The 25,534-nt window shown below is 43.5% G+C and overlaps 1 protein-coding gene across 10 annotated transcripts in view; it reads left to right on the top strand.

Moving 5' to 3' along the window:
- ETV6 (ETS variant transcription factor 6) overlaps nucleotides 1-25,534 on the top strand; it is a 132,150-nt gene that overhangs the window by 41,739 nt on the left and 64,877 nt on the right. For 8 of the 10 annotated variants that reach the window (XM_038155768.1, XM_038155771.1, XM_038155772.1 and 5 more), the window contains one exon: nucleotides 5,632-5,758. The exons of 1 other annotated variant lie outside the window; for it this stretch is intronic. In XM_038155768.1, coding sequence (XP_038011696.1) covers nucleotides 5,632-5,758 — 127 coding nt within the window. The remainder of the gene's footprint in view (nucleotides 1-5,631; nucleotides 5,759-25,534) is intronic. One more of the 10 variants, XM_038155769.1, reaches the window with a different exon arrangement.

The raw sequence follows: 25,534 nt of genomic DNA, 5'->3' as shown, positions 1-25,534 counted from the left end.
GTGGCTGTAATCACTATGGGAGAAGCATAAACTTCCCCATGGTCTCTTTTTCCCCTTCCCTTTGTGATGAACCATTGCACCAATGTGTTTGTTTTCTATTTGCTTGAGTAAGGATTGAGGCATGAGAGGAGAGCCATCACCTGCCCCTGTGCAGGGAGGATGGGCTGGAAGGAGGAGTCAGGGAGGAACTGAACTTCACAAAATTGCTGAGGTTACTGACAATCTCTGCTTTCTGCCCAGGAAACGAGATGTTAATCTTTCCCAGTGCTGCTCTGCATAAGGTCCATTCCAGAGAGCTGTGTTTGTTTTAATTTCTCTAATTACTGATGGTGTGCTGATTATGCTGCTATAGATTTGACGTGAATTGCTGTATTAATGGGATCAAAAATTAGGAGATGTCTGCCATGGAAATTAAGAAGACGACAGCAGCTGGGGGAGGGGAGGGAAGTGGAGAGTTGAATTCATACCCTGTTACTGCAGAGCTCTAGTTGGCTTTTTTGGGGTCTGAGCCTTTGTCCCTGGCAGAAGTTGGAGTATGCAAACTATAACATTGACCAAAGTCCCCAAATGTGCTATTCAGTCCATTGGAGGCTCTGATTCCTTCCTGCTCCCTATGTCAGACCATGTAACTCATCTCACAGTGGTCTTCTGGACTTTCATATCCAGCTGTGGTATTGCATACAAACCACTGGTGAACAGTGCATCTGTATTCCTTCCCTTTCCTCTTCTCCTCATTTGCTTCCCTAAGGATTGATTTACTTGAATCTCTGGCTGTTTTTCCCTCTGCTGCTCTGTGGCTGGTTTGCTGTCATTGTCCTGCTGGGTGCCCAGATGTTCAAGGCCTTCTGAATTTTTCCTGCAAACACATCATTTTCCCCCAACCACCCTTGTCTCTAAGGCCCCTTCCTCTGCTATGCTTGAGCCACCTACTCCTATGAGGATCCATGGCAGGAAAAGCAGACCCTCACAGGCTCCCCCTGGCTCCTGGGCCCTTGGCCTGTCTTTTCATTTCATGGCACAGGTACACCAGCACCCTGGGAGACAAATGTGTGTCAGCTTTCACTCTCAATTCCTTTCTCCCTATGTGGTATCATTATGTGCACTATAGGAGAAAGCTTTTATTCAGTGATTAAGGTCAGCTGACTTTTCTGTCTAGCACAAGGTATTTGCAGACCACATTGCCTGTTTTGGTTTCCTGAAAACTGCTGCACAGTCATTGCATTTCTTTGCTTTATCAATTAAAAATGCAGTTTTACTATGCTACATATCCAGCTACTGAAATAATCATGTCATTGGAACAACATAAGAGCTTGCTTAGCAGACTTTCTTACATATTTTATCTTAATTTCTACAAAAACATGGATATTATTTGTGCCTGCCATATGAGTGAACTTAGTAAAGGGACAAAAGGACTATCAGATTGCAAGGCTGTTGCTTTGGAGTTTAGAAGGGTGCAATTATATCAAAAGCCTGAAGTTATTTTTATTTGCAGCCTCCCTCATCCTCAACTGTTAGACTTCTTTTAAATTTAATTTTGATACTTGGATTTTTTTTATTAATATTTTAATTTTAGCAATATAAATTATTTGTGTTCCTGACAGAGAAAATTCTGTTCAGGTAGATTTTGTCAGTAAAGGATGTACCCCGATTCTTCAAACTGAAATTAGTGTGTGCTTTGATGGCTTTGGGAATCCAGTGAGCCTACTACAGAGTCACGGTCAGTATAGCTTTTGATTTAGACAGGATAGCTTTATCTATGGTATTCTCAGCAGCTGAATATTTAGTAAAGAGAAAGAACCCATAGATTCTCTTGATTTTTAGCCATGTGGTTCAGCCTGTCTCTGCTCAGATGGGCAGGTGAAAGCATGTCCTACTCTCAGCAGACCTGGCTGCTTGTCCAGATGGCCCTCTTGGAGCACCAGCCACCAGAGTAAACCCCAGGGAGGGCCTTGCATAAAAACTGACTCCGTGTAGCTCTTCAAGTACTGTAAGCAACATGAAATTTCATGGTGAAACTTTCTTGACTCCCTGTGAGCTGAAGAAACTGATCAAAAATGATGACAGCAAGCAATATGCCATCTATTTTAGTCACCTCTTTGTGGCTACTGGCAAAAGGCTCAGGAGTTGCTATTTTGAAATTTCTTAGCTGGTAATTGTTTGGGGCTGAGCATTTGGTCCCTTGTAGGTTTAGATGTTTATAGAGTCCCCTGGCAGGTGGTGAATAAGGAATGTGGTAGTACCAAGCTCTTTCTTAGCACTCATCACCAAAAATCTCACAGGACCACATCAAATGTGTATTGATTTAGTTTCTTTTACCAGTACATTAAGCTTCAGCAAAGCTGTTTGCTCAAGAACACGCAAGGTTCATGCAGGTTCTACCAGCACTACCTATCCTTCCTCCCAAGCTGTGGCTTGAACAAGCCTACCACTCTTGGCCTTAATACAAAGGGAAATATTAAACTTGACTAGTTAGGAAATGCTTTCAGAAAAATTCCTAGTGGCAGAGTATCTGGTTGCATAACCTTAGAAGCATGAGACACCAGCCATGTTTTTGTTTGGCGGATTCCGCAGAGAGAAGCACTGGGCAGTCCTGGAGTTGTGAAGTTTAATGCAGGCTGCTCTCAGTGGTGTGAGCTCAAAAGGTACCTGCTGGAAACGTGACTCTGGAAAGCCTCAGAAAGCCTGGAGGAGCACATGTGACCTTGTGCATTGACTGTGCAGGCTGAGCACAGAGCAGGGGCAGGTTGCAGAACTAGACTGGTGCTTGCAGTTCTGCTGCCAGCCGCATTACTGCCCCATGCTGCAAACAGGGATTAAGCTAATTTTTTTCCACAAGCCCAGTGTCTTGACCTCCCTGTGCCATTACCATTCCACACCTTTTGGAAATCCGTCCAGGACAGTTAAAGGGCAGCTCTTTCAGCATGCAATTGTTAAATGTATTGCCCTTGAGAGGCACATGCTGTCCTTTTTCAAGACAGCTTAACTCTGAAATTACTTAGCTCGTTTGAGCTGTGCTCTTGCTGTAACTCAGGTTATCTGTGTGTCTAATAAAAAGAAAGACTTACCTAATGCCTGTAAATTGCTTTGATATTTAGGCTAAAGGTGCTGACAGAAAAATGCAGGATTAGCAAGAGAGGGCATTTCAAAGGCACTAATAGGAATTGGATAGCTAACTCCACTTCATGCCTTGTAAAATGCCTTCTGCCAACAGTAATTCACACAGTACTGTGGATATCCAAGATGTGTGGGAAAAGTAACCGCAGTTCCATATCTTGTTTGGTTTTGGCTGTCCTGTCCTTATGAATACTAGGAAACAATGAATCAAATGCATTTGTTTAAAACAGTAAATCTCAATGAAACTGCCATGGTATAAATCAAGTCATGGTATGCCTTTAGGAGATTGATCAGTAAAGGCAGCACATACTGGAAGCATAATGCCTTAGTTTGATGCAGCACCTCCTGGGTCTTGAGGGAAATGGATGGGTTCTGGATTTAATTTCATTTTCCACCTGCTCTTGGGTAGTGAAGAGACCCTTTGAAGCCACTTTGTCTTTGCTGTGGTGATTCAGTGAGCATGCAATGTGACCTGAGCTTGGACTGTATCCTGCATTCTTCAGGAGAGAGGAAAAGGACTTTGGTTCTCCCACCTATCCTCCAGTGCCCATTAACAGAGGCAGCATCTGTGTGTCTGTGTTTCAGAAGTTTTCCTCTTTTTATAAATATCTCCATGAACAAAGTGAGCGGCTGCAGTGTGGTTCGATTATCTGCGCTGTGGATGGCAGCAGGAAATGCTGGGAAGTGCCTGGTCTCCCTCCCCTCCAGGGGTGCTGTGCACCAGGGGCAGAGGTGTGGCAGGAGAGCCAGGATGCACAAAATCAGCTGGTTTGGGTCAGGGAGTGAGTTGGGGAAGCTCAAAAATCAAATAGTGCCTTGTAGCTCCACAGGTGTGTCTTTCATTGCATCACAATGAGCATCCCTGTTTGGTAACTGCACAAAACTGAATTCATGGTAGCTAATGGGTTGCTGTTGCATGGCCAGTAATGAGTAGAAAGAAACTGAGTTTGTGGAAGACAGGATCATAAGATTGAACAATTTCTCTTTAAAAAGTACTGAGCTGACAGACACAGGGGCCATACTTGCAGAAATAACAAAGTGATGGTGCAGTGAAACAGGCCTGTCTTCTCACTCTGTCTAAACTAGAACAGTGTGTTCTCCACATGCTGTCAGTCTTCTCTGCCATGTGGTTATAGGGTGTTGTGGTGGGACTCCTGATATTGAGGGCAAACTTCTGGTTCTACCTGAGCTCCTGAGCAACAAACAGCACCTTGAAAAAGAATGAACTGGGCTTGGTTTGAAGTGGTGCCTGCAAGTCTTTCTAGGAGTTCCTTTATTTTTGGATGTCACCTAATCTGCATGCAGAGTTTTTGCAAACCTCCCCTTCCCTTTCATGGCAAGGGTGTTTACATTACACTTTGCAGGTGCCTCTATCAGCCTCAGTCTATTTTCCTGTCTCATGGCTGCGATAATGCTGTGGTTTGTCATGGAAGCAATTACCTTCTCTTGGTCCAGCACCAAATCTGTCTTTTCCGTTTGCCGGAGATCAAGGTCAGGGTGAGAGGCTGCACTCGTACTGTCCTGCAAATGCTCAGAAATTGCAGTACCTCCTTCTGCTTCTGTATGTGCAGGGATGTAAATCCATACTTGCACTGGCGTGTCAGCATTCTGGAGAATAACATGCATTACCTTCCAGGAAGCATATAATAATAGTCTTTTATGTTTTTTGTAAAATTGTGGCTATGTTTATTTACAAAGGGTATATTTTGTACTATGATTGGAGTATGTGATTGGAGGCTTAGAATATGGAAGAATTTTCCCTTCAGATAACATGAAGTTTCAGTCTTAGATTTCTCGTCTGGCATTTTCCTAAGAACCTAATTGTGACAGTTATGAAACTAATACAACATTCACAAGTTGCTCTTTAACTCTGTTTGACTGTACTTGGTTGCAAGTTAAACTACTTCAAAGAAGGTAATAGTAACTGGTTTAGCAAAACCAAGAGTACTACGTTACTTGATGGTAAATAGAGTAGTCCTTGGTGATGTGTTTTTCTGCAGCAATGACAAAAGTTACTGATTAATGTCTTTAAAATGGTAGGAAGGGGTATAGTGCTAAACACTTTGCTTGTTCAGATCATGACTGATTTGTTAATGTAAGATTAAGTGGCTTTGGCACTTCAGTGGTACTCATGCATATATCATGGACTTGCTGTCAGATTTTCACTGACATAAAGCCCTAGGAGTCTCCCCACTTGCATGTCACTTCCCCTTTCCTCCCTTGGCAAATTTCTGAGAAGGCCCTTGGAAACTTCATGGCTCTCTTGAAAAGTAATCCTGCCACCCTAAAAGGTGCTCGGCCCCTCCTCAGCACTGGGCAGTGCTGGCCTCCAGTGTTCTGTGTGTGCTCTGGGGCTCCCCGGGCAGCTGGTGCATCACTAGTGCACATCTCCAGGCACACACTTCCTTCCTTCCACCCACATCCACCTCCTCTGCCGTGGTTTCATACCTCTGTTCCAAAGTTCACGTTGTCCTCTCTCTTTCTCTCCCTCCCCCCCACCCCGCTTTCTTTTAACAGCAGGAAAGAATTTCGTACACACCTCCAGTGAGCCCGGTACCAAATTACTCTTCGTCACCACTACATGTCCCAATGCCTCAAGCGATCAGGATGGAGGAAGACACCATCAGACTGCCAGCACACCTGCGTGAGTGTCAGCACCAGGCTGCTTAACTTCTTGGATTGAGGAGGGGGTGGGGCGGGGTGAGGAGCTGCTTCTGGTTTTATGGAAGAGAGCAGGGAAGTCCCTGGCTTTAAACTTTTTTTGTTGTTGTTGTTTTAATAAGCTCTAGCTGGTTTGGTTTTCCTGGCTGTTGTTTTTAACTGAAGAAAACTGCTCTTAAATACAGTACGCTGAATCTGCCCTCCCATCTCCTGCACTCCTTGTCAAGCATTTGGCCTCTTTTTTGTGACAGGCACAAATATGGAGGGTTTGTTTTGACGGGAAGTGCTGTGTTTCCTTCCACTTTATTGGAATTGCAACGCAAGGTCAGAGTTTCACCAGCTGTGGCAAGTGGAATGGTTTTGTGCTGTGGCTATTTTCAGGTTCTGAGGGGTCTCAAATACTTGTGATGCCCAGGCTCTGTAGTGTAGAGCATGATTGCTGCCAGAGGCAGGGGGAAAGGAGGAGTGAGCTTAGCTGTGCACAAAAGGATGCTCCAAAGGAGGAGGGACATATCACTGACATTGGAGCAAAAACTGGAGCTGAGGGCAAGATCAGAGCCAGGTACTTCCTTGCTGAGATGATTTAATGTTTGACAAATAGGAAAGGCCAAGGACTGTTGGCCAGTGAGAGGTGAATTAGGATGGGGACAAGAAGAGTGGAATTTTCCTTTTTGGAGGGGAAGCAGTTCTGCTGGAAATAAAGATGTTTTAAGTAAACTTTTGTCAGGTATTACATTCCTGGGGTACTTAAGCAACAATGAACAAGAGGGCCAGGAGCAAACAAAACTTTGTGCTTTGCCCTCTGACAAATGGGTTTGGGATTTTAGGGGGGAAGAGGGGGAAGTCCATGTTTGTCACAAGACACTGTCATTCCTGTCCTCAGCTGTCTTCCACACACACTCCTTTTCTGATGCAAACTGTGTTTAAAGCATTTCTGTAGTCCTGTGCTCACTCCCTTGCTGGCCACTGCGTTACTCTGCCCCACAGTCACTCACTCCCATGCTGTGTCTCACATGTCCTGTGTGGCCCAGTTTTCTGTGCTTCCTGGTGGCAATGGGAGCTGCTGCTGAAGTGTTTCTGACTGTGCTGGTCCCTGCCTGAGCATCCGTGAGCTCCCAGGCCTGGCTGCACGTGTGTGTGGCTGCTCAGCTGTTCCCCTGGCCCAAGGAGAACTTGGCTGCCACACTTACAGGGCATTTCTATGCTTTGCCCAAAGTAGGCACTAAAAAACCCACCACAGAAGCAGTTTTTCTCCAGCAGTTCTTTTCCATACTGGTGCTGTTCATCCCCAGATCTTGTGGGTTTTTTCCTCGTTGCAGTAGTTGGTAGTGTTTACTTCTGCTGTGGGAGCCACTGTCTGTCCGCTCCGCAGCCAGGATCACAGCTGGGTTTCCAGTTATTACTGCACTCCCCACTGTGTCTGGCAGATGCATAAGGCAGGGAGGCAGAGACTCTTGATGCTGAAAGTGGTGGTACATGCTGTACCTGCTTCCTTCCCATCCAGCCAGCATGCTGGATAGTGTTGGATTTATAAAGCTTCCTCTCGGTGAAGACTTGCAGTATTTTTAGAATGTGATCCAACCTTTCACCTTGACTCTTGTTTTGGTTTTTCTATTCTTTTGGTTGGCACATTTTTAAACTTGCAAGGCTTCTTTCCCTTTAGTATTTCCACACCAGTCTGACTTGTTGCAGTGTAAAAGCACAGATGATTAATCATGAAATATCTGTGAAATAGCCTTCCATAAAGTTAGTGTCTGAGGTCATAAACAACATGAACCCATTTACATAGCCTTACTAATTGTAGTCAATGGCAGTGTAGTATTTTGTAGCTCAGTGTGCAGTCAGTATTGACACAAAACATTGTTGTCAATCAACAGACCACCCAAACACTGTTGAAACCACTCTCTAAGTACATAGCTTCATAGCTAGGCCAGGAGCAGCCATTGTGAATTTCTAAAACAATCTCTGGTATATCTTAGGTTTCAAAACTTCATGCAGTAACTGCTGTATTTAGGTCCAGTAACTGAGCTACAACACGTGCAGAAAGATTTCTGCTCTTCATGTAAAAAACTTAAGTGATGAGGAGGATATAAGGTCTCTAGATGTTCTTTTAATGCTTAATTATCTCCTTATTTGCTTTTTTTTAAGTGTCCTATTTATAGTTTGAATTAGTCAGCTTCAGTTTCCAACTATTAGATCTCATTATCGCCTTTCCTGCTAAATATTGTCGAAAGACTCCTCCTGATATAGGTGCTTTTAGATTGTCACTTCTTAACCTTTTCTTGGCTGAACTGGAGAGGAAAAGAGGTTCTTAAGGCTATCAGTCTTCCTGTTAAGCTTTCAGATTTCAAATTCTGTTTATATCACCTCTGTGAACCGACTGCCACTTCAGACATCCTTCTTAAAGTGAAGACAACAGAAGTGAAGATGAGATTCCAGTAGTCTTGCTAATACTGTGTATAGAAATAACTCAGTTCCTTTTGGATTTCGTGTCATGAGGTTTTAAGAGGTATTAATATAGGGTTTTTCAGTTCCTGCATGGACTCCTCTCATTTATTTTTTGCTTATTTGTTTATTTTTAGAGATGTGTCTGAGGTACAGCTTTGATCTTAAATCCAAACTGCCTCAGAAGTCAGGCAAAGTAACTAATTTCTAGTTCAGACTGTGTGTAAAGGTTGGGTTTAGATTTACAAAGTCTGAGGATTTTCTAGGTCTGAGATTTTGTTAGGTTCCATCCCTACAGTTGTTTTTGTTTATGTGGAGCATAACAACTTCTTTCAGCCCTCCCTCATTGCAGTAGAACAGGGAGATGTGGTAAATTCCTCCACTCACACACACACAGAGCCAATAGGTTGTCAGGCCTGCACTCCTCCTGTTTCCATGACATTCTGATGGTGTTCAACAACACCAGGGCAGGGTTCAGTCCCAACCCCACACATCTTCATCTACCTGTGCCATAGGTGCAGGTGACCCAAAGAGACACCTAGAGACAAATGTTTCACATGGAGCATGTAGAGCACTCTCTGGATTCAGGCAGTTTTATGCCTTCTGATAAGAAATTTCACTGTTTCTGTTGTTCCAGATCACTCTGAGAGCACCTAGCAAAAGTATCAGAACAATAAGTGAAGCAATTTCCTTTGGTGTGATAAATTATTTCTCACTGCCTAGTAAGCAAGTGAGCCTCAGGTGGGCTGCACTGATTTCATCCAGAGACTGGAAAAAGAAGTACAATTTGGAAGGGTGGAATGTGGACCTCTCGTTGCTACAAGCTTCCTTCTCTTTGGTCAACAGAACTGAAATGATACAGACAAACACCTTTTCCTGGGGGTGATGTGAAGGCACCTTCCCCTTCTCACACAGCCTTTCATGTTCTACTTAGCTGCTTTCTCCCCAGCTAGCCTGTTGGCTAGAAATGCAGTGTAATCAGTCTTAACTTTAAATCTCTGGGGTAGTAAGAATCATTTCTGGATAAAACATACCTTTCTCTGGTGCTGCACTTCTCTGTAAGGGACTTTTGACCCATACTTTTAAACATACTTGTCTGCCTAACATCCACTAGGAACAGAGTACTGGGGGCATTGTTAACGAAATATCAGTGGGGAGCTGGGGAATATCCTTTCCTACACTTCAGGTATGTAGTCAGAAAACAGTTGCTGTTTGTCCCTCGTGTGTCTACCATGCAGACATATATGATCTCTTTGCAGCATATATGATATCTACTAGACTACACTAATGTCAGATAGGAGTGTTTGGAAAGTGGATATTTTTTACTGAGGATCGAAGAGAAGCAAGTTCAGCTCACACACAAAGTGCTGCCCTTGGTGCCCTCTGGGACCTTGGACACCTTGTTTTAGATCCCCCACTGTAAAATGAAAAAACCCTCTGAGTGCAAAGACTCTTAAATGTTTTGAAAAATAATACAAAACCAGCTATTGTGATAATGAAAAATGTAGAAATAGGTGGAAGCCCTCTTGAACTATTTACATGCCCCTTATCTCTGGGGAAACACTCCGTTTTGACACAAGAAAGTTAGTGGAGTTTTGTGGTGGGGGTCTGTGTTTTTTTAAATTTCATTTTATTCTTTATTTAAGCTGGTAAGATGTTATTAGCTACTTATGTTATGGCCAGCACCTTGTAATAAACAGCTCTTGGAGCTGGATAGAGGGTGCAGCATGTAAGAGATGCATATGAGAACCCTTTTCTGTGTCTATTAATATGCTCTGAATTATGGAGAAAACAGCTTTTCCCTTTTTTTGTAATACACAAGATTAAAATAAAGTGGTTTGCCTGGTAAAACAGCAACTGTAAATGTGTGCTACAGGCTTGATGGTTTTCTTTTGTTTCCTTCAATATAAAACTTCTTCAGAAAGAGAGACACGAGAAATCCCAGTGCTGAGAAAGGATTTGTTGCGTGCTCTGGTCCTGTGCAACATCATTCCCCCTTGCATGCTTATGTTGATTTGTACAGTTTGATTTTTATCTCTGAAGGGCATCTTCTCTTGGGAACATGTGTGTGTTTGTTTAGGGAGAGTGATCTCATGGGCAAAGATTTCAGAGTTTTCTCTTGATAGAAACATGAAAACAAGTTCATTTGTTCCTCTGAACTAATTACGCTTGTCTCCTTAATGTTGGCATCCTTCACATGTCTGCAGCCCATTGTCATAGTAAGACACTCTGCATACACTTTTCTGTGCACACAAAGCAATCCTTTTTGGCAACAACTAATTTTTCTTGCTGTTGCCTTTTTTCTGAACCCCCAACAGTTTGCAGTGATGTTCAGAGTGCAGTGATACACTTGCGATGTCACAGTACATGCATCACCTCATAGGGGAGAACTTGTACTCTGGGACTGCAGTGTTATCTTGACTCCACTCACTTTTGGGGTGTTGTGGTGGTAGAGAAAGCTAAAGACTTATTTGTAAAATCATCTGAGTGCTTTTTGTTTCCAGTGTAGGCTTGGGTTCTGGTCTTTGGTTTTCCAGTGTGTGGTAAGTTCCAGGTCACAGCTGATTTGGATAAACTTCATAGACTGCAGTCCTGGTCACATACACCTAGTGAGATTGCATTTTTTATTTTAGTATCTCTCTGTCCTGTGTTATTATGGTCTGCTCTACTTCCCTCATTAAGGACAGAAAGGAAATTTGTTTAGTTTTCTGCAAAGATTATATTAAAGGCATTTAAGTTTTTAGTGAGTGTTTCATAGGAATCTTTCTGCATGGCTGTTTGTATTATTATTTGATACTTTGATTTGGTGGGAACTAGTCCAGTGCTTCTGTATTGGTTTGGCATCTTTGTGACCTTAGCTGTACCATACAGTGCAATAAAGTTCTGTGTGGACATGAGTAGTAGGGTAGGACAGGTAGTTGGGCAGTTTCTTTAAACTAAGGCATTTATTAGACCTGAAGGCAGTTTGTTGCCAGTTTCTTTCTTCAGATCATGCATTGTTGCTTATATGTATCATTTGTGTTTTAAGGGCACTAGTTTTCTTTTTTTTTTTCTTATTAAAGGAATGCAGGAAACAATTAAGAGAAGGTGGAGGAAACAACAACACTCAGGATTGCCAGGGATTCATTTTTTACTGTATAGTGTCTATTAATTATGCTACTCCTTTTATTAATCCTTTGGCACCTGTTAATTATTCTACAGTTTTGGCTAGCAGCTGGAAAGCCACTTTGAAGCATTAAGCATATTGTTGTTTAGTTACTAGAATATTCAATGCACTGAACTGAAAGTATGCAGTGAGATGGGAAAAAAAGCCCTTTACCCTAAGCCACATTTAGAGCAGCAAGCAATGAAAATATTTGCTTTGGAAGGATCTTTGTGGAACAAAACTGACTGACGCACATACAGGGAAAATAAAATAAAAGCTTCATATGACAAAGGGACTGGGAGAGGTGGCCAGAATGTCAAATTAGTGGCTGAGACTAATCCTGGTCCTGCTGAAATGAGTGGTTAAATTCCCACTGATTTTCGTGGGACCCGGGCTGGCCTCTTTCTCAAATTATTGGCTTCTCCTCGACCTCTCTTTGCTCTTCTCTGACATTATGGCCACATAAGCCTTGTTCTTCCCTCTCACTGCCCTTGCCTTTTCTCCTAATCTGCTTTTCACCTCACATGGAACCAATGCCAACCCCATGACAAAAATTAGGCCTGGCAGTGGCACTGCTTGCTAACACCTTATTGCAGTATTTAATCTTGATGTTACTCTGCCATAGGCTATTCTTGCACATTTTATTGTGAGCTGTTCAGAGAGGGTCCATCCAGCAGGGCCTCCTGGTCTTTCAGTTTATAACTGTTAATAATCTACTGGCAGGCTGACTGGAGTGTGGAAATCCCAGCCAGCCCTCCTGTCAGCCTCAGTACCCATTACTTTGGTTAACCCCAGCAAAGCTCCTTCAGAACTCCGAGCTGTGTGCAGTTGTTGGGCAAACGGGATGCAAAGCATGAGCTGGGGAGGCACTGATGGTGCCTCTAGCCTAAGGGAGGCTGTTCCACAGGCACCCTCTGGTGCTCCCCTGAATTGAACTCATCTGCTTCACCCTGCATCCCAGGGGTTTCTGACTGTGCATCTCAGGCCGGCCTCAAAGAGATCATCCAAACAGGGAACTTGGATGGGTGGGAAGCCCAGTCTGAGTCACTCTTGTGCTGTGGCTGGGGAGGACATTGAGATGCGTGAGCGTGTCCAGAGGGGGCAACGAGGCTGGTGAGGGGCTGGGAACACAAACCCTGTGAGGAACGACTGAGGGAGCTGGGGGTGTTTAGCCTGGAGAAAAGGAGACTCAGGGGTGACCTTAGCACTCTCCACAACTCCCTGAAAGGTGGATGGTAGTCAGGTGGGGTTGGTCTCTTTCTCCAGGCAGCACTGACAGAACCAAAGGACAGTCTCCAGCTGCACCAAGGGAAATACAGGTTGGATATTAGGAAAAAGTTTTTCACAGAAAGAGTGATAAAGTTCTGGAATGGCCTGCCCGGGGAGGTGGTGGACTCATCATCCCTGGATGTGTTTGAAAATAGCCTGGATGTGGCACTCGGTGCCAAGGTTTAATTGAGGTGTTAGGGCTGGGTTGGACTCGATGATCTTGAAGGTCTCTTCCAACCTTGTGATTCTGTGAATTCTGTGAATATAGATGCTAATGTTTTATATGGACTGTGTTGCACTGGGAAGAGTGAAACACCATCACTGATTCCACTGTGGAAACTGTGGCCTTTGGATCATGAAAATCCTGCTTTTATTCATCACCTGTAGGAAACTAGCCCCCTTACTGGCTTTGCACTGGAGTGACACAGGGCCCTTTCACTTGTCACTTTTGCAAGCAGCTGGTGAGTTTAACCCTAAATCTATTAACTCCTTTCTGCTGCCTGGTGGCTATGGCAGAAGTGTCCAGGTAAAGTGTGAAAAAACTCGTAAAGGAAGCTCACTTGCTGTGAGCTGCTTTCTGCTCCTTGAGAGATTCTAGAATCAAGTGGTTTATTTTTCCCAGTGTGCCTGGATGTTGCCCAGAGTTAACAGCAGTTTCCTGCTCTGACCGTTCCCAGTGGAAGCGTGGGGAGGGGTAAGAGCCTTCCTGCCTCAGTGGGAACTTGCAAAGCAGACCTAATGTGGGAGGTCAGAGAGACCTGTGCTTCAGAAAGCTGGCAGTGTGGGTGGGAGTCCCAGTGGTGCTAAGCCAGTCTTTTACCCTTTTGGAGAGCTTCACTGTAGGGTTTTAAATCTGCAAAATACACGTTCACCTTTATTCAGAGGGGAAAGGAAGCCATGTCACTTTAATATGGGATTCAAGCTTGATCCCTTTTGGAATTCCCCTGGAAAGTGTGGAGAGGAATAAGAAGCAGAAGCAGCAGGACATTTATGGTATTGCTGGGTTTGAAGCATTTTTAGCTTTGTCTTAAAGGGACATTGTCAGGATCAGTGTACCTAAAATTAGCTTGCTTTTCTCTTTCCGTCCCAAATGTCTGTTTGATTTTTCATTTGTATTATAAATGCTCCCATGCTCTTTTTTAAAAAATTATTTTTGTGAGAAATAAAATGAATGCAAAGAATGCAGCATTCATAAACAGCCATACAAGCAGAGAAAACACAGAAGAGAAACTGCGTGTAAGCCATGACTAACAAATCCACAATAAGAAACCATTGTGTGGTGAGAGCCTTGCAGCAAAACACAAGTGTGGTAAAAAACCCTGCAGAAACAGCATCATGTTCTTTTAACAGAGATGAGCTGCTGCCTCTTGGGAGAGAACAGCTCTGTCCAGCACTGAGAGGGACATACAGTGTCTAAGGAGAAAGCTGCTGTAGCTTTGAGGTCCCAGGAATTAATGTGGTAGGTCATGTGTATACACACACAGAAAGAAAAGAATTATTTGATGTAATTTATGAGAAGCTGGATTTCTTTCTGCTGTACTTTTATGTCTTTCCTCTCTGGTGCTGGCACTCCTTCGGGTGCTTAACAAATACAGCTTGGTAAAATATCCATTAAATGGGGATTTATGCCATTTTTAGAACTCCTCATTATACTGCTGGAGCAGAAGGCCTAAATGATTCTTAAGTTTGTTGAAGACATTTTTGGTAAAATGATTCCATCCAGATTTGGAGGCCCAGTCCCAACACCTCAGCCAAGAGCCTCTTTGCAGTATCATTCTCCAGAGGTTCTTGGGAGGGTGGAGCTCTTAATGCATCAGGCATTCCAGCGTTGTGGAATGCTTGTGCACTTTTATGGGATGAATAAATTTGAATGTGCTCACTTCTCATGTAAAATGTTTTGTGCAGGACTAGCATGGTCCTATTAATGTAGCAGTGATCCTTGTTCAAGAAGTTATGAGTTAGTGATATATTTAATAGGCGTATGGTTGGTGATGCTGTGAGTTAATAAACAATCACCAGTGATTGGCTTTTGAGAGTCAAAGCATTAGGAAACTTGCTTAACTCCAAATCTTTCCCCATGAGTTTTTATGCATAGAAGTCATACCCCGGGAATAGCCTGAAGCGCCCTGCTTTATTTACTCCATCTGCCTGTCTGGTTTTGATCTCCCTATGCTTTTGTATTCCTCTGGAAAAAAAAAAAAGTCTCTGCTCTGCGCTGGCAGCGTGATCAGGTAGCTCTGTGGCAATTATACAGGCCATAAAATGAAAATGTTAAATTATACCATGACAAGTAAAAGTTACATTAACCTCTCCAATGATTAGCCTAAATGTTCTTCCTGCCTTTGGAGTCCACAGGCACAGTATGGGATGTTCTGCAGTCAACGGAGAGGAAGGATAAAGGAAAGGATAAAGGAAACTTCTCAGTTATGGGGGTTGCTTTGGAGACAGTGGAAGTTTTCCAATCTGAGATCTTACTTGTGGGGCTTTTTGTAGCTGGAGATTCACTATCCCAAGTCTGGAGCTGCTTGTGCCACTGGATCCTGTGGGCTATGAGAACCTGAACCTCTCCTGCAGGAAAGCATTGTTCTACCCATGTCCTGCATGGCCTCTGCCCTGACCTGGTGCTGTGAGGTGCAGGAGGGTGTGGTACCCCTGTACGGGCTTTTTCCATCCCCTCTCTAAGGAACAGTCGTAAGTTTCACTGTCTTTTGGACTATGCACCACTCCTACCCTGAGGGTGCAGGGGGGACATATGAACTGCACCACAGAAGTTCAGTCAGGAGGGGCTGGGAACTTTAGAAGCACACTGATTTCAAAGGTATGTCCTCTAGCACTGGTAGTGAATTTGCACTGTCTCAGCATCCTGATAGAAATGGCTATTTTCATACTATGTTCTCAGCATTCTCCCTTTTCAAGTTCTCTAGGAGCATTTTTTCTTCATGTTTCCCTCAGGTGTCTTAAAGCTTCTTGTTTGCAGAATAAACATCCCAAAGGGGCTGTGAGCTGGTCAGAGCGCTGACATTTTATTTTAAAATGCCCACCAGCAGCAAAAAAACCACCCCAGAATATTTCTGAAGGGAAATTTCCTTTTTGGGTTTTTGTATCCCTGAAAGAATTTCCGATGCAGGCAGATAGTAATTCCCAGCTACGTACTTCCTGATAAGGAAACAGCTCCAATAAATGCAGCTATAAATAGCTTCCTTTTTATTTTTAAAAAATGTAGGGAGATCTGTTTAGCTTTTTTTGCAAACTACTGAAAGAAAGGGACAGTGTACAATAAAAGTCTTAGGTTTGGCACCCATTTACTTTCCGGATAAGTAAAGTTTTTAATCTGCATTTATAGATTTAATTTTGTAAAGTTTAGATGTCTGTTTATTTCTGGTCATCCTTCTCACAACACTGTAAAAGAAGAAAAGCCACCTTTTTATATGGTAAACATAAATTGCATTTTGCCTCCCTCATGAAGGGAAAGTATTACCTGCTTTGTGCAGAATTCTTTATGCTTTTGCTTTTGCCTGCATTTCAGAGCTTCTCAATGTATAGTTTGCTAAGGTGCTTTGTCATCTCAGAATAAGCAGCGTGATCTTCAACTGCACTTCTTTCACGTTTGCTGTGGATATGCCGTAGCAAATGCATGGTTAGACTGAAATTCCTTTTTTTTAAAAGTAACTTGCTGAGACAATTCTGTGCAGTTAGTTTATAAACCTTCTGAATTTTCTGCACTATCTTCCCCCTTTTTACAGTTGTTTCATGTATTTTTAATTTCATGCCTTTCACTTTGGACTTCTGCTAAAATTTTCCCTTGCCAGTCCTGTTTTTTCTGTTCTTTAAAAAGCAAACACCAAACACACGGTACCTTCAGAGAAACAAAGAATTATTTACCCCCACAAAAATTTTTGGAGGTGAATAAATTTGCTGCACGAGCTAATGTGAAAATGTCTTTGCAGGTTAGATTTCAAGCTAACTATAGCAGTCATTCAGATTACAGCTGAAAATACATACATGTCCACTGCCTTAAGAGTTTTATAGAGTATGAGTGCTTTGTAAATCATTTTGCCCAGCACTTGGACCTTAGTCAGTCCCCGCTTTCTGTGCTGCAGCAGGGAAGGGTCTGTGCAGGCTGGCACAGCTGTGATGGATGGGAGTCTCCAGCAAAATCCTGAGGCACAGCTGAGGATGGGCGTCGTCACTGGGGCTGTTGGCGGCTGGGTTATCCCCTTTTCCCACTCGTTCCTGTCCTGAGCGCTCCCTGGCTTTGCCAGGGGGTGGTGGGGTGGATGTGCTGGGCTGGATGTACAGCACTGGCTGAAGCATGGCCAAAGCCCCTGCAAGGCCACGCTGCCACGTCCTCAGTGCCGGCAGCCAGCAGAGAGCTGGGCATCGGCGCAACAGAGATGAGGTGGAATAATCCCCCTTTTCCTCCTCCCCCTTTCTCCTTCCAGCGATTTCACAGGATCTTGTGACTTGTGGCCAAACCCTGCCCGTGAGTGAGGGCACTCAGCTGCCATGGGCTTCTCCTCTTGGCTGCTGACGACGCTCACGGCTGGCCCGGAGCCGAGCAGATTGCACAAGGGTGCAGCTGGTGGCAGATTCCCCCGTGCCCCTCTGGCTCCTTGTTTGCTGGAATGACATGGCAGGGCTCAGCACGGGCCCCTCCACAGCCCCTGAGCACTTTGCTTTGCACGGTGTTCCTCTGTAGGCACCCAGAGGGCTTTTACCTCCCGTCTCCTGGGCTCTCTCTTGGCTGCAGCAGAAAGGTTGATCTGTGTGTGCAGGCCTTGCCACACCTCAACAGGCCCGTGGAACATGCACAATTAATACGGCATTAATTAATTATGGGGAGAACTCACTGCTGGCACAAGAACCAAGGATTGCAGCTTATAAAGTGAATCCTTTGATGCTGAGCTTTAAAGAATGTTTCTATCAACTCAAGCCAGCAGAGAGATTCTGTGATATTTATACCCTCCCTCTGTACAGACTCCAGAGCGCAGGGTTTGGCCACCCTGGACACCAGCAACAGAAGTGGTGGTGGTAAAGGAGGAGGGTTCAGAAAGCATGACCAGGGCTTGACCCTGAGGAACAAAATTGCACAAGTCCTGGGTGAAAATGTTGGGGTTGAGCCAGCTCCGTAGGTGTGAAAAGTGACCTACTGGACTTGATGAAATGAACAGGAGTTGTCTCACTGTCTCCAGCAATTCCCACAGTTTTATCTAGAACGTGTGTATGTGTGAGAGTAAATTTGTAAGCTTGCGCTGTGCTTCTCCTTACTTGGCCGGTGTTTGGGGGAAGAGATGAAAGAATGACTGTGCCTGTTTGGTTTGTGCAATACTGAGAATTTCTCCCTTTTTACTTCCTCCTTCTCTGTAGTGCAGAAGGAAGTAGCCCCAGTTCCTGCTGGTCCACAAACCAGTTACTCATTTCAGTTCTGCCACTTGAGTGGGTCCTTGTGTATTTCCTAGTAGGGGAAATCTCCCTTTATGTGTATAAGTTCCTCCTTCCTACTCTCTCTTTTGTTCTGATTTCTTCCAAGCAACCTGTCTCCTTCAATTTTTAACTTTTTTGCTGGCTTTCGCTTCCTCTCCATGATTCAGTGAAGGCGTTTTGTCAGAAAAACCCTCTGTACAAAATACTTCTTTGTTCCCTTTTTTTATTTTTTTTTGTTTTTCTGTGTTTTACTTCTTTGTATCTTGCGTCCCTGGAAACTTCCTTAGTAGTCTTACTACCTCTGGGCTTTCAGCTTCATTACTCTGGGTAGTCATTACTGAGTTGCCGAGTGTGTAATTGTTCAAAGCACCTTGTTCTTTTTATTAGAGGTTTGGTTTCTTTTACTGCTCTTTAAATACTAATACGCAGTGGTGACAAATGTTGTTATTAAATACATGGGCTTGCCTCATCACTGCTGTACAGCTTGCTTGGTGGTTTTTTGCTTGTTGAAAGTGAGCATAACCAACTCACAGGAGTCATTCTCTACTTCCACTTTATGTTCTCGGGGATGCAGTGTGTGGTGTGGAGTAGTGGTGAACTGGTCACATGCAGTAGAATGTTTAGTGCAGGGTTTGAAGCCTTGCAGCTCAGCAAAGTAGAAACAAGGGATAGTACTCAATGTCTGCAAGAGCAAAAACATTCTAGATCTTCATTTTCTATACCCCCTCTCAGTTTTAAAATCATGCAGCATGGAAAACAAGCCGAGGAACTGGGAGTGACAGTAAAGGTATCAGTGATAGCGAGCTGAGCTGGGTTTGTGATGGGCAGAGCTGAAGCAGCTGGGCTGTTAAAGGAGTCAGTATTTGCTGCTGGCCTCCTGCCACACCATTATCAGTGTGTGCAATAGCAATGGCTGAATCTCACAAGGTTTGGCGCTGATTCAGTTCAACAGAACACCCAGAAGTAAATCCAGATGTCTTTTAAATTGGTTGGATCTGCAGTGTTATGGTGAGTTCTCCATGATTATGATTTTTCTTGTGAGAGTTCTGGGAGAATATACCTAGTCCAGAGTAACCCTCAGAACACAGCTTCTCACGCATGGCCTTTCTAGTCCTCCATCATTTGCAGTGAGAACATGTGTGCACAAAACCTCCACTGGAACTCAGACAAGAGTTAGCAATCAAAATTTATTTTTAAGTTGAAGTTTTGATTATTTTTTTTTAGTCTGACACATGTATCTCCATGTGCAAGTACAGATTTAGATCCTGTAGAAAGAAGGCTTGCTCGAGTACTTAGCTTTTATGCAGAGAGACTGTAACTTTTCCTTTTGAAGCTAATTAACACCTAGAATGCGTTACAATCATTTCTTTCAGGCAAAGTTGTAAAATTACTGCCTATGATGAAACAAAAAATGGGTGCAGAAGATGATGGAAGGTGCCTTTTGTGTCACAGGAGTTTCTGAGCAGGCTCAGAATTGCTGTCCTCCCCACATCTCAGCAGCAACAAGCAGACACAAGAGGTTAGGCTGTGTTTGAGTCTAGAGGCCTAGGTTTGAAGGGGTCTTTCAGTCTGTTTTTACTGGTTCAAGTGTACAGTCAGCAGTATATGTGTGAAATCTCCAAGTTGGCTTAAAATTGTAGATGGGGCTCAGTCAGCTGTTTTCAATGCTTTCTTACTGCATGCACTCCATAAGCCACTTCCTGAAGAGTGCTAATATGAAGTCTAATCCACAAATAATCTTGGCACCAGTTTGGAAACTGAAATAATCAGAGTATTCTAACCTATTGTGAATAAAGGTAGCTTACACTGATAATTTTATCCTGAAATGACTTGGCCCCACTCTGAAGCATTTTCACTGCACAGTTTTATAAGTCTGTATAACATCAACAACAGAAAGGCTGTAAAATTATCATTTGCTTTACAAAACATGTCTCTTGGTCATCTATAAGTTACACATGCTTTAAATAATTTGAGCATCATGACAGTTGCATTCAATAGATCCTGACAACTGGAAGAGCAGGGACATTTTCAGTAGGAATAAAATGCCCTGCATGTCATTACGACTTGAAGTTATGGTCATCTACTAAATTAACTGTTCCGTTAATTTAGTTAATTTCATTCAGAATGGGGATGAAAGTAAACTATTCTTATTTTGATAATTTTTCTCAGTTTTTCTTATGGGACCACAGTACAAGGAAATCTTATTCAGAAGGATGTTGTGGTTGTTCAGCAGAAAAGAATTATTGATGTGAGTAGGTCATGACTTTTTCTTGTGGTTTTACAGTAATACCTGTGAATGTCCCTTGACTGTAGATTAAGCAAAGATACTTGTCAAAAATCAGTCACCAGACTCTAATTTGTATAGCAACTGTGCATAGATTCCACAATTTTGCACCAAAATTGTTAGGCAATTGAAGTTCTGACACAGGCTTGTTAAAGCTCATGAATTCCTAGGGAGGTGTCTTAATTTATTCAAACTCTGTCCCACTGTGGGTGTGGTGGTCTCACCCACATGGTCATTTTTGGTGTGCTAGGGAACTTAGAACAGACTACTTCCCCAGTCCTCCCATTCCTAGGAAACGAGAGGAGCAATAGGACCCTGCAGTTGAAAGAAAAGGTAGTTTTGTAAGTGAATAGGTTTGCAGGGAGAAAGTAATAATGTGGCTATGAAATCATACTTGGTGTGGAGAAGGTGACCAGGAAATGATTATTCACAGTTCCTGAGGAACAGCAAATCCAGAGATCCAAGATAAGTCATTGGGCAACATGTCTAAAAGAAGCAAGAATGAGGATGCATCACTACATGAAAGAAATCATTGCAAGAAGATGTTTGCAGGGCTGAAAGTGTGAATGGATCTCTAAAAGGAACCAGATAAACCTGTGCAGATGGATAAGCCACGTGGTCAGTATGGAAAGAGAGGCCTGAATGCAACCACAGCTCATGAATTCCTTAAAACACAGATTACTAGAGGCTAAGATAAGTAATGTATATTACAGTAGAGATTGCTTCATGTTTCCTTGTTCCTTTCACTTTTTGCTTATACATCAACTGCTGTAGATGTTTGGGTAGATGGGTTGGGGATCTTTCCTAGTATGGTAATTTTTATATTTTTCCCCATGTCATAACCATCTCCAGTGATTTGACAGTAGCGTGGATGCCATCCAAGCAGATATATATTCAGTACGCATATGCTACGCCAGAGGGCTCTTTTAGGTGATAACTAACTCATCAGCTAGAGGCCACAGAAAAAAAAGTGAAGTGGGGGGATTTGCCTTTAAGCAATTCTGACAAAAGTCTCTTTTACACAACAGCTGACTGGGTCGGTGAATGTAATGCCAAGGGCAGCAAGAGAGGAAAAAAAAAGTCATGTAAATTAGCTGGCGAGGGAACAGGGCAAAGCTATCTGGTAAGGGGGGGAATGGGAGGGAAGGGCAGGCAGCCACCTCCTGGAGCTTCGGCTTCAGGGACCAGGTTTGCTCCAAGTGACTGAAAAACAAGTTTTGAAGTTGAAACTGGGAAAAATGTGGAGAGTCTCTCTCCATAGCATATAAACCTCCAGTGGATTGTAGTCACCCTCATATGCAATTCTCTTACCCTGGCATTTGTTCCTCCCATACACCCTCAAAGGATTGCTTTCATTTTTCTGCTGTTGTTCAGTTCAAGATCCAGTTTGACCTGTGCCCCTTTTTATGGCCCTGTCTCACATCCGTGTAAATGTAACACGAATTTCAGTTCTGCTTTCTCTCTTGCCCCAAACAACAGTTTGGGTTTCTGTGTGTAGTATTAAAAAAAGTTATTCAGTATTATTTGTGATTTAAAATGGTCAATTAAAAATTGGCTGGAAGACTGGTAGTGCTTCTGATCTGTATCCCCTTTTCTAAGGTGCTTCATAAAATACCGTATGTCGTTATTCACTCTGGCCTGGATGTTCTTGGCTCTCTCCCACTTAGTGATTCACAAGATGTCTGTGAGATTCATTTTTGTAAATGTGGTTCTCCCCCTTCCCGCTGTATATCCTCCCCTCCCTTCTCCTTTGTTTTCGAGCTCGTTAAATAAAACCCACGGTACATGTAAGGGACAGGGTGCAGTCTGCGACATACCATCGGAAGAGATCTAAGATAGGGTGTAAAATTTTCCCCTTGATTTTCAAGTGGGAGATTACAATAGTTTGCAAAGCTTTTCTACAGTTCCCCCTCCTCTTCCTGTGCTCTTTTGCAGCTCTGTGTGTCCTGTGCCTCTCTCAAGAGATTTTTTTTCCTAGTAAAAAAGCAGTGCCCTGTGCCCTCAGAACACTCCTGGCTGTCCCTGGGGAGAGGGGAGCTGGCGGGCAGAGCTGCAGATGCCAGTGCTGGCTGCTGTAAGCAGGCAGGGCTGTTTGCGGGGCTCGCATGCCACAGCCTCTTCAAACAGCTCTGCTCAAAGGCATGAGCTGGGCTCACTTCTGAGGGAAATTTCCTTTTTGGGGAAGTTGCTGCAAAGGAATTTCCTGTGTGGGCAGACAGAGCTTCCTGACTTGAAGGCTTCTTGGAAGGGAAACCGTTTCATAATGAAATGATAAATTAAAGACATACCAGCCCTGGTTCGCTTCAAAACAGCTATTGAGAGAGCTCAGGCGGTGCACCATTATACTCCTGCACAGAATGAAAATAAATTGCATCCTGACAGGATTCTCCATAGTAGACCATATCCTTCCCCCCAGCCTTCCTCCCTGTAGGTCTCCCTTTCCCCCTCCTTTCCCCTTCCCCTGTTATTTGCTTCACTGTCATCTGTCTTTTGCAGCCCCCTCTAACCAACAGGCACAGGGGCATGAGGCTGGGGAATGTTTGCTAAATGTTTTCCTTCCTCCGTGGAGCAGTCAGCTCTGGTTTAAGCCCTGCTGTGCTGGCTGGCAGGGGAAGTGCCCTGGGTGGAAGTCACAGAAATGGCACATGGCTGTCCTCAAAACTGGGTGCCATTGCTGCTGGTGCAGTTGTAGCAAGGAGAAATTTGGGATATCCTCTAAGTTTAAGTCAGTGCCCGTAAGGAATGTCTTGGTGGGGTTATGAAAATATCTGTGAGGAAGTGTTGGAGATAACTGTTTCCTGTTAAATAAGAGGAAAAAAAAGACCTTTGCTCCATCCCAGTCAAGACACAATGGAGGGAGGGCATGGTCAGAGAGCTCGAGCTGTTTTCAATAGGCACCAACCAGCTCATAGCATTTCCCTGCTCTGCCCTGTCATGGTCTGTGAAGGGAAGGCGAGTGCTTGTGGGTGTCTGTGCCCAGGGATTCCCATAGCTGTGAGCTCAGCTGGGCTGGGTGAAGAGCTTTGATCAGACTGCTGGGGTTGCCAAATACGTGGTACCTGCATACGGAGGATATAATTTTAGATGGCAGAGGGGTAGGGGGAACAAACAAGTGAGAGTTTCATGTTACCTTTCTTTGTCTCAACTGCATTGTCTCTAAACTTGATGGATGATTCTGCCCACAGCACCTCGTTCCACAAAGTGATCTGCCATGCACTGATACAAATGTGGCATCAGAATTTTCTTTTCTCCCTGGAGAGAAAGCCTTTATTCCCTGCCTCCTATTTGGCTGGCAATTAAAGCTGTTTTAATTCTTCGCAGGACTCCCCAGAATTGGTGTGCGTTATGTGCCTTGTTGTTCCAAGGAGGTCTTATCCCTCTCCATTGCTTACTGAGTTCCTTTGCAGTTTTGAAACACTAAAATCACTGGCAGAGCACTGCATGATTTTATAATAAGTGCTGTAGTTTTTGGGAAATTTTTCTTAAAAATGCATATGACGGAGTTAGTTCCATGACAGTGAAAGTATTTGAGGTTCTGTTTGTATTTTTTGAAGCAAGTTTTTGGCCTGTGTAAAGAAAAACTAGAAAAAGTGGTTCACATGGCTCAGAGGTCAGGTACAAAGGACCCCAAAGTGCATAAACCCCGGGCTCATAACTTTTATGTTGTCACCACCTCTTGATAGCATTAAATAAATGATTAAAATCAATGGACTACATTCTGCTTGCCTGAGTTGCTCTTCTTTTTGTCCTTGCTAATATATCAGCTAATCTCCACCTAAGTAAATGTCATTGGACTTTCTATACTGCCTGCCTGCTTCTTAGACTAAGGTGATGTGCACTTCTCTCTGTGTGCTTGACACAGCCTCAAACAGCTGTGGGGTTGTCGTTCCTCCTTTACTAACTGTGAGCTCCCATTATCTTATCTCCCCCCCCCCCAGACAACATGGTACTCATTTCTGTCACCTTTCTGTTCTGAGCAAAAGCTACACAGAATTACTTCTAATCTATTCAGAAATAAAATCCGGGTGGCATCCTGTAATGGTGGCAGCTATGGCCATGCCAGGAGGAAGTCTGAGTGAGAGCACAGTGATGAATTGCTTATAAAACAGAACAGTTTCACCAGGGTTTTGTGTGTAACAGGTTTGCATTGTTAATTAGGTTCCACTCCAATCACTGTTCAGCTTCATGATAGTGAGTTCCAGTAAAATGTGGGTGGGAGGACACTTAATATGTGCTGGTTTTTTTATTGCTTTCAATGCACACACTGCTTGTTCTTGGCGTGATATCAAAAGAGTGCTGGAAGGAAATGAGGTAGAAAAGGGACATGAAAATCACAACTGATTCTAAGGGTATTGTTCCTGCTTCCACGTGGAAAGCTCAGAGATTCCTGGTAGACATTCTTGCTGGTGTGGCAGAAGGGGGAAATCTTACATTTCATTTCTGGAAGTAGTGGGTCAATAGGGATTTCTCTAATCAGCTAAAAACTAGCTGTGATGAAGTTTAAATAAATTGTAGGCAATTACTTCTGTCATAGGAATAGCTGTGGAAGACCAGTGCAAGGTCTTTGAGGACAAAGGAAAGGCTGGAGAGGTGATGTTGTATGCATCTTACTACCCTTACTCTTGCAGATGATGTTTCAGGGCCTTATCTTGAGCTCTGTTCCTCCATGTAGCCTGTATTTCTGCTTGAAATCAGAAGGCTAGGGTATGGTACATGTCTCTGCTCCAGAACAGTTCCTTTTGTTATATGTTTGTCTGCTACCAAATATTTGCTGGCATTTCTCCTTGCTAAACTGTTTGCTTCTCTTATGGTGCAGCATGAAATATATGCAGTGTTTGTGAAAGCTCAGCAGGTTTGGTATTGGAAAAGTTTTGGAAGGAATAGGAAAGCCAAAGATCATTTCCAGGTAGCTATTCTTCAGATTCTTCTACATTTCTGAGTTGTGGGTTGTCAGGACTGTAACTGGTCCTAACAGCTGGATTTTGTCCTGATCATTTGAAATGCTTCCTTTTTCAGCTCAGTGTAATTTACAATCACAAATCTATTGCAGCAAGAAATGTTAACAGGAAAGCAATGTAAACACTTCAACTGTGTTTTACTTCCTCTAAATATCTATATGTTTGTGTTGAGAGAGTTTTTAAATTAAGAATAAAATAAAGCTTTCCAGGCAGCTCTGGGAGCTGAGATAGGTT

This window comes from Motacilla alba, chromosome 1A (assembly GCF_015832195.1).
Source record: "Motacilla alba alba isolate MOTALB_02 chromosome 1A, Motacilla_alba_V1.0_pri, whole genome shotgun sequence".
NCBI classification, from domain to species: domain Eukaryota; kingdom Metazoa; phylum Chordata; class Aves; order Passeriformes; family Motacillidae; genus Motacilla; species Motacilla alba.
The sequence above is the reverse complement of the archived record's forward strand: the minus strand, read 5'-3'. Positions and strand labels throughout refer to the sequence as shown.